General features: G+C 35.9%; 1 protein-coding gene across 1 annotated transcript; it reads right to left on the bottom strand.

Annotated features, from left to right (window-relative positions):
- Positions 1 to 44: 44 nt before the first annotated feature.
- On the bottom strand, positions 45 to 12,807 carry LOC145686804 (QRFP-like peptide receptor). Its single transcript, XM_081760473.1, has 2 exons — positions 12,609 to 12,807; positions 45 to 903 (listed from the first exon to the last, which is right to left on the bottom strand). The coding sequence occupies exons 1-2, from the start codon at positions 12,793 to 12,795 to the stop codon at positions 95 to 97; spliced, it is 996 nt and encodes a 331-aa protein (XP_081616599.1). The 5' UTR covers positions 12,796 to 12,807; the 3' UTR covers positions 45 to 94.
- Positions 12,808 to 18,119: the final 5,312 nt, after the last annotated feature.

Genomic DNA, 18,119 nt, shown 5'->3' with positions numbered 1-18,119 from the left:
ACGTTGTAATGAACATTGTAATGGAAAGTTTATTAATTACATTTATTATACATATAGGCGTAATTGTAGTGCAACATTATGTTTTAGAGTCCATCTACGAGATTGTCCAAGCAAATTTACGATTCCCATCGCTTTGCGTTGTTGTTAATTTATTATCACCATTGCCAGTAACACTTTTCGTAGTCATTTTTGTGCTTTGAGAAGTAAAGGGTGATTGAGCAGAAACAAGGTTTTGTTTCTCGCCTCCAGAGTTTCTTTGGCAAAAGCTTTTGCATCGTGCGATGAGCGAGCAACAACATAGACAAAGGCAGAACTTGTTACAAAGGTTAGCACATTTTGGGCTGTGTTTGATAACAGTATCATGCAGAAAGGCGTACAAGAACGGGTTCACTGTGCAGCTGAGAAGAGACAACGCGCTCAGAGGATATTTCAAGTGGCCAATCCACAGATAATCCAACGGATTGCTTTCTGTGTCAAAGAGGTTATATATCCAGACGGGACAACGACATATAAAAAACGTTAACATTAATATGAAGATTATTTTAACTGTTCGAATCTTCTTCTCCATTTGAGATTTCTGGTGAACTGTGTTTCTCAAACTGTGGCCTGTATGTGCATCCACTGAAACATTCCCTACGGGTCTTCTAACCCAAATGAAATGGGCAAGCTTTATATAAATGGCGATGAACGTAGCCATCAGCGGCAGAAATATCACGAAGAACATAACAGAAATGTAGATATTCTTTTTGGTTAAATCAATGGTGCAAAAGCTGAAGGTGGAATTTGCTGGCTGCGGGATTTGAATGCCTGGGGCGTCGTCATAGTAGTTGTAATAATCTTCCTCGTCTTCCAACACCAGAACCAAAGAAGCGCTGTACAGCCAGAAGTTTGGTAATGCACATCCTGAAAATAAATTAAGAACTGCAGTTGAAGGAATCATAAGGAATTAAAATAAATAAAGCGAGGATAATTTAGTCAAACCAGACGAAGAATTTAACCAACACATGTGAACAAGAAGAAGAGTGACGACACGAGATGAGACAGATTCTTACAATAGAAATAGATACACTTTTTGAGACATCATTTTCACGTCTTTTGAGGCGAAACACCTTCAACTCTTATTTCGCATACAACCTAACAAGAATACAATGCAAGTAGTCTCGATCGTTGTTTGATTAAAGTTTGACGTCCCTTTTTAGCATCCAGACTGAATGAGACGGTACGTACTGTTTAAAGTGGGCCCGAACAGTTACTCGGAGATGAAATGAAATCTTTAAATTTTACGTTCCACGCTTATGCCGGCTAGGCTAAAGGAGACGGCGATGATGAGAAATGAATGAAACGGTGGAATGAAGAAAATGGGAAGAAACGGGAGAATCTCAAGAAAACTCAAGTACATGGTGTTTGTCCACCACAAAGCCCATTTTTGGTGGGAGCTGGGGTCGAACCAGGGACCTCACACGCCAGAGGTGAGCACTGCACCACTGAGCCACCGCGGCCCGAACAGTTACCCGGGTTTGTATCCGAAGTAATTACTCATTTTGATACATATTGAACGTCCTAAGAATATTCTCCATGTCCTGCTCTTCTTCTATTGAAAACTGGAAACCAGAAGTGGTCAATCTCTTCTTTCGGTTTCAATATTGGAAATCTTCTTTCAGTTTAACGTACCACGATTATACCCGTTAGACTATGGGAGACGGATGATTAAGGGAAGTGCATGATGATAGAATAATTAGTGGAATGAGAATATGGGAGGAAATTTTAGTACCCCGAGAAAGCCCATGGGCACCATATTGTATATAACAAACTTACTTAACTGGGATCCAACCAGGGACCTCACGCATCAGAGATAAACACTCTAAAGCCATCGCAACCCGTGGTTTCAATAATGGATCCCTGTAAGTTGCAGCACTACTGTACCTTAAAAATGATACTTACATTTGGTCACCTCTGGCGTGTGAGATACCTGGTTCGATCCCAGTCAGTGTTTCTTTCAGAAACAGTGTTCCGGGGGTGGCACACATTGTATACCGAGGGGACACTACTGATAATGTTCTATTTATAATTATATTATAGACGTACTAGCAGCGTTCACCCCGCTTCGCTGCGGTCACCCCGGAACGCAATAAACTTTGTTACTTAGATAATTTTTACTTTTTCGCTTTCAAGTGATATGATAAAAACCATAGAAGATTGCAGTAAATCTTAACATTATATCGCCTGTCATTTATGTTAACCCGCCCCGCTTCGCTGCGGTCATCCCGGTGCTGGCATATTGTAAAAGTGTCTGTAAAAATAAGCAAATCAATTAAAAAATTTTAAACAGAAGATTCAAGCTATTTTCCGCTGTATATCGCCTGTCATTTATGTTAACCCGCCGAGTTAACGGTCATGCGGGTTGCATATAAATACGTTTATTTTTACCTATGATGAACTAATAACAAAGGATTTGTGGACACCTGAATGGTCAATTATCTCAAGACACTGTTAATTAAAAATTAAAGTGATATGATAAAAACCATCTAGGGTCCAAATCCTAATAACCCCCCAAAAATGAAAGAAATCGGTTCAGCCGTATTAGCGTGATGAGGGAACAAAGGATTTTGTACGTTCTCTTTTATATAATAGACTAGCAGCGTTCACCCCGCTTCGCTGCGGTCACCCCGGAACGCAATAAACTTTGTTACTTAGATAATTTTTACTTTTTCGCTTTCAAGTGATATGAAGCGTTCACCCCGCTTCGCTGCGGTCACCCCGGAACGCAATAAACTTTGTTACTTAGATAATTTTTACTTTTTCGCTTTCAAGTGATATGATAAAAACCATAGAAGATTGCAGTAAATCTTAACATTATATCGCCTGTCATTTATGTTAACCCGCCCCGCTTCGCTGCGGTCATCCCGGTGCTGGCATATTGTAAAAGTGTCTGTAAAAATAAGCAAATCAATTAAAAAATTTTAAACAGAAGATTCAAGCTATTTTCCGCTGTATATCGCCTGTCATTTATGTTAACAAGCCGAGTTAACGGTCATGCGGGTTGCATAAATACGTTTATTTTTACCTATGATGAACTAATAACAAAGGATTTGTACCTGAATGGTCAATTATCTCAAGACACTGGTAATTAAAAATTAAAGTGATATGCTAAAAACCATCTAGGGTCCAAATCCTAATAACCCCCCAAAAATGAAAGAAATCGGTTCAGCCGTATTAGCGTGATGAGCTAACAAAGGATTTGTGCGTTCTCTTTTATATATATAGATTATTTTGGTCTGCTCCGGGGGCACTCTCAGAGTTCCGGGGTACAGTGCCCCCAAAAAAACAGGTATGGAAGAAACACTGATCCCAGCTTCCACCAAAAATGGATTTTGCGGTGGATAAACAACGTGTGCGTGTTTTTTTTTTTTTTTTTAGGTTTTTCCATTTCCTCCCACTTTCGTCATTCTTTATTATCGTTCATCTTACCATAATCGCATTCTTTAGCTTCAGTGCATAACTATAACAAAACTATCATACCTGGTTGGACCTCATGTGCTTAGAATCTCAACTTAAGGTGTAGGACCTTGTTCCATATAGCCTCGGTGCTGAAAGAGAAACTGAACTTCAATGTAACCAACTAACTAGGATTACAGAAATTTTTGTTGCCTTTCAGTTGTATTTTAATGAAGAGTTTCCATCTCTTAACAATCTCACGTCCTTTTTTTAGTTACACACACACACACATACGCGCGCACACACACACACACACACACACACACACACACACACAAAAAAAAAAAACTTGCAAGAGATATGAAAATTAAGAACCACTTGGAGCTTTGCTTTTTGGATCGAAAGATCCATTACATTTCAGTCAAAAATTTTCTTGTAGGGCTTATATCTGAAGAACTAGGCCTACATACTTGTATAGTATAGCCAAACTTGAGCTATCACTTAACACAATATGACGTTCTTATTCCGTAGAAAATACGAAAACTCGATTTAGGGACCGTTCAGAAGTTTTGTGGCCCCTGATCCAACATCCAATATATTTCAATCAAAAATTTTCTTGTATGCCTCATATCTGGAGAACTACATATAGTGTAGCCAGATCGAAACTATCACTTAACTCAGGGCTCGAACGGGTGAATACTTACAAAAAGGAAAGCATGTGTAATGTTAGTACTCCGGAAGCAAAACAGTGATGTCTGTTTTTCTGCACGATGGTGTAAACCAACTCCTGCTTTTTTTTTTTTTCTTTTCGCAATACCTTTCCAACGATCTACTACTTGACCCCCTTACCATTTGACAATTTTGATTGGACCCTTCGGGTGACCCTGGGACACAACTTTTTCATTCAAACTGTGTGAGCCTAAAAATAATGGGATACGTGTGCACCAACTTTTCCATTCACCGAACTGTTTCCGCAAAACTGGCATGGGATCAGACTTTATAGACGATCTGTAGTTATGGCACGTGCTCTACTTTGTGTTCGTTTAGACCATCTTGCAGAAAAATGGACATCACTGTTTGCTTCCGGGGTGCTAACATTACACATGCTTTCCTTTTTGGGTGTATTCACCCGCTCGAGCCCAAGCACCTTCCTTGTCTTTATGATGCCCTTATCTTTTTTTTTTTTTTTATCATTCCTAAAATTCTTGTCTTAGTTCACAGTAGCTTCTGTTTCTAATATCAGTTACTGATCGACTAAAACTGTGATATAATCGAGATAGGTTAAGGGTAAAGGTGAGATCTGTAATGTTACCTTTGATAGACGAGCTAAGGGTAAGATGCTAAAACCAAATTACTCTTAAATATAATTTTAGTTACGAGGTAAAAACGCAAAATAGTGCATTTTGTTTCTCAATGTAACTTTACGTCGGTGGGTTGCGTTGTTAAAAATGAGAAAAATCAATTCCTCTAATTTTAAAGAAATAAATAAATCGCAATAACATAAAAACAAAAGAGATTACATATCTGTGTTTGAATTGTTCCTTAAAAAAATATTAATATGTAAGCTATTCGAAAAAACTGTCCATGCTTACGGAAGTGATAAAATGCTTTTAGATAGGTTATTTAAACCAGGATCTTAACCGAGCTGTAACATTCAATTATGAGTGTTCACTGTTCAAAGTGTTCCCCATTGTTTATACGTACGAATAATGAGTATTTCTTAAAAGTTCTCATGGTTTCCGTTTCCTCCCACATTCTTCATTCCACTATTCCATTTATTTTTCATCACCGTCTCCTTTAGCCTACAGGGCATAAGCTTGGGATGTAAAACTTAAAAATTTTATTTCATTTTCATTTTCTTAAAAAAATTCAAAGTGACAACCACTTATTTCCACACATGTAGTACAACGCCGCGTGAAATGTTGCCACATACTTTCAAATATTCCCTGTATCTGGTGTACAATTAAGCAGACAGCTAGGACACTAGAGCCTGTCTATTCCACCTGTGCCCTCGGAAACTATCTGAACTATACTTTGGCCCCACCCCCGCTCCCTCTGATGGATGAAACCCTCCCTTTGTTTACGGAAAAGAAGTGAATGACCTCCGCTGTGTTGCCAATTTGTCATTCAATCGTTTGATCTTGACGAGTGAAGATCGTAGGCTACTTAGAATGGATAACAAGATAGAGCACAGCGAAGCTCTTGAAATAATTCATTATGGCAACGCTTCCGCCGAATCCAACAATTGAAAGATCTCGGCCGCAACGACTTGTGCTTCCTCTTTCGAGGGAGGTAGGCCCTACAGGAAATCACTTATCGACAGCAGCGCCAGCAGGGGCACAGTTCAGATGCAAAGGGTCTAGCAAGCAGGTTCTCCTCAAATTCTATTGATATTTCATATACCAATGAATTGATGTGTTTTCAAAAAGAAGGGATGAGATGCGGCAGATGGGACCCATCCTTCCAATCTAACACTTAGAGAACTTAGTATCCAATGATGTCCAACATCAACACTGTAGTGGGCAGAACTGCCATCATGTTACACTCATATACCCTACCAGACGTCCATACGTAGCCTCGAACAAATCGGTCAGAAACAGGAAAAACTATTCTCCATTCAAACGGGTCGGCAAAAGATAAGGTCGTATAAGTTGATCATGTACAACCGTTCAGCTTCTCGAGCACTGTAACCTGCGACACGTATATTAAATGTATGTCTGCAAACTCCTATGAAGGTGTTTCTCTATCTTCAATCACCATTAGAAACGGACTTCACACGCTAAACAACTGCCGCTGTATAAACACAATTCGATTGTGTATTATTTCAACTACTAGCGCCACCAAGTGGTTGTTTCCCGCATGAAAACTTATCCAACCAAATCTGCGTTATGAAAAATTGAGCAATCAGACGTATTAAATGTGTAACACAAAACTTCGATAATTTTTTGCAAAGTGAAGCAAGGTACTGTACATCGACAGGATAAACAATAATTACTGCAACTTCCTGTTCACGATAGCGTGGCGCTGGAAATAGGCGTCTCTGATCTTAGGTTTTCCATCTGGATATATTTATATTGCATCACTCTACCATCTATAGTGGGGCCGCGGTGGCTCAGTGGTAGAGCGTTCACCTCTGGTGCTTGGGGTCCCGGGTTCGATCCCCAGCCCCCGCCAAGTGAACTTTGTGGTGGACAAACACCGTGTGCGTGAGTTTTCTCAGGGTTCTCCCGTTTCCTCTCACTTTCTTCATTCCACTATTTCATTCATCACTCATCATCACCGTCTCCTTTAGCCTAACCGGCATAACCGTGGGACATAAAACTCAAATATTTCATTTCATTTCTACCATCTATATTAATTTGACTCAAGAGGTTAGACACTGTGTATAGCAATTTAGGGATTTAGTGAACCTAATCCAATAATTACATTTAAAAATGCTGTTTTTATTTCGGATACTCAACTATTATAATATAACTTTTTGTTTTCATGACGGTGACGAATAAAATATGGTTTAAAATGTACATGATTTATTCTCTATTACTAGCTAAACTTGAGCTCTCTACACAGCGCATCATTCAGATATGAGCATATATCCTTTTGCCATTTTTACTAGCTAAACTTGAGCTCTCTACACAGCGCATCATTCAGATATGAGCATATATCCTTTTGCCATTTTTACTAGCTAAACTTGAGCTCTCTACACAGCGCATCATTCAGATATGAGCATATATCCTTTTGCCATTCCTCACAACATCTGTACATTCCTGTACAACACAAGTAGGGTTGCCATATTTTAAAATTAGAAAAGCGGGGGATTCTAAGCCGTAAGTACTCATGTGAATTTGTGTATTACAAATACGACCTGGGACTCTTCGGACTTTTTCTTTTCCAATGTAAACTAAACTAAACTAAACTAAACTAAAGCAAATTCAGTTTTTGCCATTAATGTTTTGTTAAGTTCAACAAATGTGAGTCTCGAATTGTAAAGTAAGTATTAAGTGAGTATTACAGTAAAAAAAAAAAAAAAGCAATATATGGCAGATATTGTTGATATGTTTTTTTCTCTAAGACTATTCGAGAATATCTTAGAGATTTTTTATGTTAATCTCTAAATGTTTATTATAAGAAAGGTAAAACTGTGCATTAGAGCAAATCTCTTATTAGCAAAGGGCTGTGTGCACGCGCACTGGACAAAATAGTTCACAGCCTGGGCCTGAGCACGAGTCCAAATTAACTCAATCGGAATTGAAATTGACACAAAAAATGTAGCGGTTTTCGTTAAATATAACAACACTTTATCAACAAAGTCGTATTAGATTTTTCTTCAATCCAAAAAAGGTGGTGCTTTTTCGTGATTAAGAGACGATTAAGCCGGGTACGAATATAAGACATGAAAATCGGGTAATATGGCAACCGTAAACACAAGTGAAGGATGTCTTGATAAAAATCGGCAAGAGTACCATAAAGGGGAAATTTTTTCGATTATTTTTTCAATAGCTCGCACCGTTTGCAAGATTTGAGCCTATTTCCGGTTGGAGTTTTTAATTCATGTATGATCAGTATTTTCTTTCTTCTTGCATGCAGTATGCAGTAAGCAAATAAATTACACATACAATTAATTATAATGTCAATGATATATGGTGTTCGTTGGGCAAAACACTCCAAACAATAAAAATTCTATTCGACTGGAGAAATGGTTATCCTTCGTTTTTCATTATACAGAAAAAATTCTTTATTCGCGGGGTATATGTTTCATAAATATGCCGCGAATACAGAAACCGTGAATACGGAATGGAATAAAAAAAAAAAAACAAATACATATATAAAAAATCAATTTACTGTAATTGAAGTTTTTGACCATATTGATTAATTATTATCTTCAGGCTTAGGCAATAGTTTGAAGAATTTTGTAATTTTTTCTTGCTTGGCAGTTTTTAAAACCTCCTTCAATTCAGACTGATATTCAGCAGTGGCATTAGCAATTTGCCTCTTAAAAATAAGACTTCGTTCCATAGACGGATCAACTTTCATAAAGAAATCACAAAGCTCATTTGCAATTCTTAAACCTTCATTAAGATTTTCAAATTAAATGTTACGCTTCCAGTGCTTGTTGAAGCCTCTTCTTCAATGGGCTGTGAATTTAACATTTCCTCCAAGTCGGTCTCAGTCAAATCTTCATCTTGCGATTCAAGCATTCCTGATTGTCACTTGATTCTATCTGTTCGAACCCATCTCGTCCTATTCCATTCGCAATTTCGGCTATGCTTGCAGTCAAAGTTTGAATTTGCACACATTCTTCGTCATCTTCCGCAGTCAGAGCAGGCCACAGTTTTTTCCAGCATGACTTCAATGTGTGTGGCTTCAGTTCTTCTAATGATTCTTTTATGTTTACGATGCATTTTGCTATGTCAAATTTCTTCCAGCATTCCATAATATTCATATCAGGATTACATTCTATATTATCCAATACGATTTTGAAGGTTCGTCTAATGTAATAGATCTTAAAGGCCTGGATTATTCCTTGATCCATAGGTTGAGCAAAGCCGTCGTGTTGGGAGGTAAAAATGTCACTTTTATATTTGGATGCATAGTTTCGCGAGGATGACCTGGTGCATTGTCCAAAACTAGAACTGCTTTAAAGTCTAAATACCGTTTTTTAAAAATAAGTTTCAACTTTAGAAACAAAACAATTCCGGAACCAGTCACCAAAAATAGCGCTTATAACCCACGCTTTCTTATTAGCACGCCAAAACACTGGCAGGTCGTCCTTGTTTTGATTTTTTAAAGCCCGAGGATTTAACAATCTGCAAAGCATCAGTGGTTTAATGACACTATCTTTAGATGCATTAGAACATAGCAGCAGTGTAACTCTATCCTTTGCTGCCTTAAATCCAGGAGCAGAATTTTCGCTTTTAGAAATGAATGTTTTGTTTGGCATTCTCTTCCAAAACAGTGCAGTTTCGTCTGCATTAAATACTTGCTCAGGTTTGTATCTTCCATCAGCTACTAAGAGTGCAAATTCTTCTGAATATCGTTCTGCTGCAGCAGTGTCTGCAGATGCAGCTTCTCCAACGATTTTAATGTTATGCAATGATTGTCTCGCCTTAAATTTATTGAACCAACCTTCCGATGCTTGAAATCCTCCGTCTGTACATTCACCACTACATCTACCATCAGGTTCTTTAAAATGAGCGTAAAGACGCTTTGCCTTCTCCCGGACCATTGGACCACTCATGAGCACCCTTTTTTGGTTGCAGTCTTCGATCCATAATAACAACGCCACTTCCATTTTTTTCTATTGGTGGATCACGAACAATTTTCGCTGACAGTGAAGTTGAAGCTACAGACGACCTTATTTTATCTTCGGTTTTTTTTTTATCGATCGTACAGTTGATTCGTTGACATTGAATGAGCGTGATATGGATGCAAACGACTCTCCAAGGCGTAAACGATCAAGCATTTCTACTTTCACTTTAAGCGATAACACAGATTTTTTTCGTGTCGAAACTCGTTTCTCATTTTTTTTTTTTTTTTTTTTTAGTTGACATTACTGTATAAATTAGGAAGACAGCGGTAGAGACGTGTTACTCGATCACAATTTTTGTAACGAATGGAAAGACGAAACAATAAAACACGCAAAGCGGCTCTTACCAAAGGACAGAACGTCTAATAATGTGGCGGCATTTAAAAATATACTTTATTCATTGAGTAATAAAGTTGCTTTCATTCTGTTTGTTTACATTCTCAAAAACACCCATCGCGGCGAAGGCGGCTTATGTCAAAGTCCGAACCAATACAGCAGCGATATCATTTAACAACATACTTTAGGCAAAGTTGTAATAAGGTCTATTTTACATTTTATTAGTCCATTTGAGGGCGTTTACAAAGGATATTGGGTTGGATACCTATTGGAATCCTTTTTATTATTATGTATGTATGTACTTATTAGATCCGCGAATAAAGAAACCTTTAGCCGCAAATATATGAATTGGGTCGCATTTTTTAAATCCGTGAATAGCGAAAACGCGAATGAAGGAAGCGCGAATAAGGAGCTTTTACTGTAATTTGGCCATGAAATAAACACTTGAGAGGTATGCAACCCATGTATACAATTATGTTGTGTTGGAATGTATAATGCGTAGGATATGATGGTTTAGTTTTTTTTTAATTTCAACACTTTCAGTGTACCCGTAAAAATGTTATAAAAATAATGGCAATGTTTTTTTTTTAATTTTCAACTAGAACTGGACAATCTACGTAAAATTTGCAATCGATTAGTGGAAACGTCATCTTTCTAGAGCCTGCAGTTTCCGAGATCTCATTGTCGAAATGATTGGCCACAAACATGTAAACGTCCACAAACGTATAGTTTAAAATAACTACAAAGATGGTAGCACAATTCATTTGCATTGATTTTGGAGAAAGTTTATTAAAATACAAAGGCTTTTAACAACAATTTAAAAAAAAAAACTTTATGAGAAAGATTTAGGTAATTTTTGTTTTTGGAAAGTACACATACTTTCAAATATTTGTCTTTGTTAAACTTGAAATCACAAATAACCGTAAATCAATTATTTGAAATCAAAAGTTACAGGTTAGAGCGGAGGCGCTTTTATTGCTATCGTACCATTTTAATAGACAGATGGTTTAGGAGCTGACAATCTGAAGCATGCACAACCCTTTTCTTCTTCTACTTTTACTATAGATGAAAAAAGGTTATTTTAACTTTGTAAATCGCCAGCAGGACTGTTATCAGCCAAGTAGCATTTCCTATATGCCTCCTGCCTCAAAGAAGAAGAAGAAGAAGAAGAAGAAGAAAGAGCTCTTTCAACCAGCTACCACCAGGGCCATACTGGCCAGGAGGGAATCCGGGAAATTTCCCGATGGGTCCTGGACGGTGAATTTTTTAGTGGGCCCTCCACCTCGTATCGTAAGTAGCGCCATATGTAAAAAAAGGGAGCCCTATCAAAAAAAAAAAAAAAAACTTTTATGATGAGCCCTCTCTTAGCATATTCAAAAGGGTCCATGAATTATATAGGACTGACTCATGTCATGTTTTTAAACTTTTTTGGTGAAAATGTTTCCAATAATTGTTGAAATTCTGGTGTGCTGGTGTTTCCAATAACTGTTAATACAGGCCAATGAAGTGTTGCATTCGTATAAATTATAAATTACTTCTGATGTTTCATATATATGTTTGTGTATACACCAGGGCGCCTATGAGAGGTTCATGGCGCAGGTGCGTCATTGTTATTTTTGGAGGAGATATGACGTACTTGACTTGACTTGACTTCTTGTTTAATCTCGCATTGAGCAGCGAGGCTATATGAGACGTGGATCTACTGATCAACGTGGAATCCGAACCACATGAACTTTCACCGGGAATCGTACCCGGGTTTTCCACGCCGAAGGCGCGCACGCCAACCTCTCAGTCTCAAAGGAGTTCGCGAGATATGACGTAATAGAGTGCGGATGATGGTACAGTTGCAAGAGAAGAACGGGGGATTGGGCATTATGGTAGACCAGTCAGTGTCAGGTGGGAGAAATTACTATCTTAAAAAAAGAAGTTTTAAATCTGCATTTTAAGACTTTTTAGCATACTTGATCCGAGTGATGCTCCAGAACTCCCTTGTATTGTAGTGGGAGGAGGCCAGCACGTACATGTGAGTGGGCACCGTAGAAAGTACCTTCCTGGTGGGCCCCCGAGTTGCAGTACGGCCCTGGCTACCACTATCTCGATTAGAATCCATATTTAACCTTTGGATATGATAGGTTTCAGCCAGTTGGCGTTATTCGTAGTACTTTTAAATCCACGTAACACTTTTGCTTCTATTATTGTGTTTAGATTCGTTCAGGTGTTTGGCTAATGTTGGAACTGGTTTATACCAGTATGTGTTATGATTCTGATGTGTTAACTCTTATTGTGTATTCCAGAAGATTTGTTTGTCTTATATGTATATGGTATTGTTACACATGATCAACAAAACCCAATTATTTCTGGTTTTCAATGACTCCCACGTTGCTTGATAAAGCTACTACGCCTTTTACCTTTTGTAAGTCTTGAAATGGTGAGCTTGTGTTGAAAGTTCCGTAAATATTGCTAACTTTTAGTGATTAAGCCTCTTATTCTTCGTATATTTGTGAAAACAATTACGTAAGTGTTTTGTATTTACCTGCAGCTATAGTCCATATAGCACTTACGCAAACAGCTGCTATTATTTGGATTGATTGCTCTCTGGATTGGAACGTATGGACTATGCCCCTGTATCTGTTCACAGCTATACAACACAGGGTCAGAGAATTGGCCAAAATCGCTGCAGTTTGACAGAAAGGAATGGCTCTGCATAGAAAATCGCCCATCACCTGAAAAAAAAAGTTACACACACATGTTAGATGTATCAATTACAGAAACATTTAAATATGCATCTAATCCCTTAGAACAGTAGTAGCCATTTATAGACTAAGAACAAACTAAGAACTATACTTGAGTGAGTCAAATTTAAAAATAAATAAATAAATAAATAAAAATAAACATACAATGGTGAAGATTTAACACATATTTTAATCTCTGATTCTTTTTTTTTCTTTTTATCCTACAAATACTGTTTCTTATTCCATGTTTGTAAGCCAATTAAGAAGTGAGGAGAGAGGAGTAGTTATTCGAAATCTGAATTTCTGTAAAAATCCGTCGCTGCCAATACCATTACTTTGGAGAATGGAGTTCGTAGCCAAAAAATTAAAGAGAATATGTTCACCGTTAAACTTCAAGTCTCCATTCACGTATATTATCACTGGAGATACAAGGGCTGAAAAAGTCGTTTTTGTAATAAAAAACAAAAGTTTTTTCCGTAACTTTTTTTGTCTGAAAATTTTTAGGCTTTCTTTTTTAATGTTTCAATTTTAGTGGAGAGATAACGGTACATTCCACTTTTGATTTTTCATTATGACACGTTGGCAAGGTAATTTACTTGTTACGTATTTTACATAAATTACCCGTAATTTACTAGTAATATATGTTATGTAGAAAACTAGTTTTTTTACGCAGACGTAGAAAACTATATTTCTTTCATTCAAACTAAGATCATTTTGAATAGTCGGTTATATTTAAGCTTAGTTTTCTTATTTAAGCATTAAAACATTATAATCTTCTAAACATTATATTTAAAAGTAATGATTTCATGCCAAATCATAGTAATAAAAGATAATTTTGGATACCCCCTCGCTGGGTCACTACTACTTTCCACCTATTAGCACACACACAAGCACAACCACCCAACATACAAGCACACACATCAAAAATATGTGTTGGTTCGGATATGTTTGAAAGTATCAAGTAACCTTTTCATTACAACAATTTATTGTTATAACTTTGCAGCTTTTAATATAAAACTCGAAACATTTCAGTATACTTTCAAACTTCTATTAGAAAAGAAAAAGAGATTGACTGTTAGGCTCATTTCACCTTCATATTACATACCAGAGCATCTCCACCATGACAACCTCCCTGGTTTGTGTTTAGATTTGGGGATGTTTGTGTGAATTAAAGAAGTTACCTTTTATTTACTATTTGAAATGAGTGGGTATGCTATTTACTAATATGCGAGAGGTAAATGTTTGTTTTATAGTTTTATGGGGATTTTAGTAATGGAATAATAACTTAAAAACTTTGATAGTAAATGACATGTGTATTTTTATAATGAGATGTAAGTAAGTGTGAGTGTTGTGTTTAGAATTGGGTAATTAGATGTTTGTTAGATTGAACATTGCATATCAAACATTGAGTAGTTGATTAATGATTAGAAAGCAACACATACCTCTTTGCCTCAGGTTTGCTACTTTTGTTGGTGCTGGTCCTTCCTTTTTTGAGACGGGCTACAGGCTGAGTGGTGTTTTGCTGATGGTCTTTGCTATACTGGATGATCGTTTGAATTATGAACACGATGTAGTTTAGGCTGTATACATTGAAGTTTTGTTATTGATGAGTGTAACGACTATTTTTTGAGACGTATTATAATTTTTTGAAGTTAGTTTATTTAAATGTTAAAGTTGTATGACTGTAGACAAGTCTTTATTTTGCATGCTGGTTAATGGAAACTTATAATTTTAATTTTTGATTTTTGATTATTGCGATTTTACGTTGAACTTTTCAAGTACTCTTTTTGTGAACTTTTTTGGTTAACTCTCTTCTGTTCACTCTTTCTTGAGACCTCCGGTCCTCCTGGTTTTGTTTAACTTTTTTTCCCCTGGAATTTGCCGTTTATGACGTTAAAGTCGTGTGCTCTTTTTTGTTTAGGAAACGTGGTTGTTTTTTATTGTGATTAACGACTGGCAATTTTTGGAATGCTTCGTTTTACGATTTTTGGCAATTTTAATATACCCGTGAAAGTGTTTGATGTTTACAATCATTTTACAAATGCACTTACAGTGAATTTTGTTAATTTTTTAAATTTAGACATTTGTTAGATTTTATTTTGAATTTTCAGACATAAAACAATTTGCTAAAGACGGCGTTTTAAATATTTTGTTACATAAGATTTTAAAAAGTAATGACTATTACGTTTATGTAATGTGTTTTGGCGTTGATAATTTGTAACGGACCATTTTGGCACATGGTCCTTACAGTATATGTATGCTTTAATGTAAATTCGATTTTGTCAATTCCTGAATTAGCTACTCCTGAAAGTTTGAAATAGTTTGTTTATTTAATCGATTTTATCATTGAGACAAAGATTGTTTATTTCTAGATGTGTAATATGTTTGTATATATGCAGATTTGGAATAATGAATTATATAATAAAATTCAATTTTCTATTTAAATATTTAACGAAATTATGTAACAAAATAACATGATACGTTTTTCTTTCTAATCTATTGTAAATTTAATCTAGAACTCTTTCTCATACATGAAATCTTAAATTTGTTTATAAAAATATGTTAAAACAAATCTGTAAGAAGAAGAAGAAAATGGTAATGACAAGATGTACTAAAAAAGGATATATTATTGATGTATGAAGTTCCTGTCAAAAAATATTACTTATGCTTTGTGATTGAAAAGTTTGAATTATTTCTTCACCAAATACACCAGTAGATGGGCGTCACTTGACCCCCGGTAGCTGAAAAATCGCCTTTTTTCCATGGTCTCCTATTATCTCTACTTAATTAAAAACTATCGTTTCTGCTAATACTGTATTTACCCATATGGAACTGTCTCAAAATTATCTATTCGTTTTCTTTTACTAGATGTAACCTGATAAATTCTAAGATGTGGATAATTTCCAAGTAAAGTTGCCGGATAAAGCAGAAGATCGAGAGAATCGAATTTCTATCCAGTAGAAGTGTTATTTAATATTAATCTTGCTGACCTTGGTCTAAAATGCATGCCGAAGACCGTAGAAGAAAGAATTTGTTTTCTAATTTCTGGAGTGGGGCTAAGAAGCTTGTTTGTTGTATAAAAGGTATACTCCAATATGGATTTTGTTTTCTAAAGCATAACGAGTTTACTGAATCGACGCCCTACTAGCGGGTTTCTAATGCTTGGTCCTCTTAAGTCTGTTCCAAATAAGCATAAGGAGAGAGTAGTATTTTTTTTTTTGCCATAGTGGCTTAATCCGGATGTATTCGAAAATGAAAGTCGCAATAATGCCATATTGTTTTATTTTTTTACTACTCGCAGCAGGATTAGTTAAAATGAACCTCCTTCAAATTTGTTTCTTCGTTACAAAAGGCACATAAATTCTAAGCTTGTTAAAAATGGTCTCTCTTTGCTTTTCCTCCGTTTATTTGTAGAGCACAAAAAGTAGCCAGAAAATCTGAATACAAAAGATAAAATGGTCTTTCTAAAAAAAGCCAACAAATTTTCTGCTTAGTACAAAACTGAATGGGTCACACAAATTTATATCTTTGTATATTTTGAGTACTACAAAATTAAATAAAATGGCCCTTCCCCGTTTTCTTCTATAGAACACCCAAACTTATTCCTTCGTTTATTCTAGTAGTACAAAAATGTACGTAAATACTGAGCTATTTAAATTTTACCTTCTTCGCTTTTTTTCTGCTTACTACAAAACTGATTAGGTACTCCTTCGGTTTCCTTTTTGTCGTTGGTGCTCCATTTTTTTGTTGGTACATGAAAAAATAGTCCATCCAAATTTAATTCGTTCTTCACTTCTTTTTCTTATTTTTCTTGGTACAAAAGTGAATAGGTCACACACATTTATCTCTTCGTTTGTTTAAATAGTACAACATGGTCTAGAAATTCTAAGCTAGTTAAAAATTGATTGCTTTGTTTATTTGTGTAGCTCTTTTCTGTTTGGTACAAATTCTAAGTCGGTTAAAAATGGTCTCGTTGGCACAAAAAGAAATAGGACACCCCCAATAAATGGCAGAAAAAAGTATAGAATGCTGATTCTGCTTAGTACAAACTGAATAGGTCACCCAAATTTATTCCTCCTTCGATTTCTTTTTTGTCGCTGGTGCTCCATTTTTTTTTGTTGGTACATAAGAAAATAGTCCATCCAAATTTTATTCGTTCTTCACTTCTTTTTCTTATTTTGCTAGGTACAAAAACTAAATATTCTACCCAAATTTATTCCTTTATTTATTTGATTAATGGCCCTTCACTTTTTCCAGTTGGTACATAAGGAAATAATCCAATCTAATTTTTCTGGTTCGAACAAAACTAAACACTCCATCCAAATTTGAGTATTACAAAAGTTAGAAAATAGTCCTTCTTGCTACAAAATTGGAAATCTCACTCAACAGACCTTCGTTTGTTTAAATAGTACACTTCTGAGCCGGTTAAATTTATCCGATTGTTTGTTTATTTAAATAGTACAAAGTGATTTAAAATACGACGTTATTTCTCATTGGTGCAAAATTAATAGGTCACTCAAATTCACCCCTTCGTTTGTTTAAATATTAGAACATGGTCTAGAAAAATGGCATTTCTCATTGGTACAATATTCCTTCGTTTATTTAACTAGTCAAGAAGAGTTAAAACAGACCTTAGCACAAAAAGGCACATAAATTCTGAGGTAGATGAAATGGCATTTCTCGTTGATAGAAAATTGAGTAGGTTCCCTTTGTTTCTTTAAATTCTCAGCTAGCTAAAATGGCATATCTTTGCTTTCTTTTTTGTTAGTCCATCCAAATAATTTTTTCGTTTATTTTGAATAACCCAAAAAATGTACAGAAATTCTGAGCTAGTTAAAAATGGCGTTGTTTTGATATTTTCTCGTTAGTACAATAGCAAATAAGTCACTAAAATTTATTCATTCTTCACTTTTTCTGCTTGGAACAAAAAATTGAATAGGTCACAGAAATCTCTTGCTGGCTCCGTTTACGAGTTATTAAGGCTTAAATATTTGACCTTTGACCTCGAAAGTCAGTACGTTTTTTAACATGTACTAGTTGATGACCTATTACTAGATTTGGAAACCGCACCTCAATATGTGAATCCATTTTCGAGTCATTACGTTTTAAGTATTTTGACCTTTGACCACGATGGTCATTATTTTGGAACTTGTAGTATTTGATGACCAATTACTAAATGTGGAAACAGTACCTCAATATGTGGGTCCGTTTACGAGTTATTAGGTTTTAAGTATGTTGACCTTTGACCTCAATGGTCATTATTTTGGAACTTGTAGTACCTGATGACCAATTACTAGATTTGGAAACACCAT

The sequence above is a fragment of the Thermobia domestica genome, chromosome 5 (assembly GCF_964235325.1).
Source record: "Thermobia domestica chromosome 5, izTheDome1.hap1.1, whole genome shotgun sequence".
NCBI lineage: Eukaryota > Metazoa > Arthropoda > Insecta > Zygentoma > Lepismatidae > Thermobia > Thermobia domestica.
Note: the sequence above shows the minus strand (reverse complement) of the source record. Positions and strands in the feature narration are given on the sequence as shown.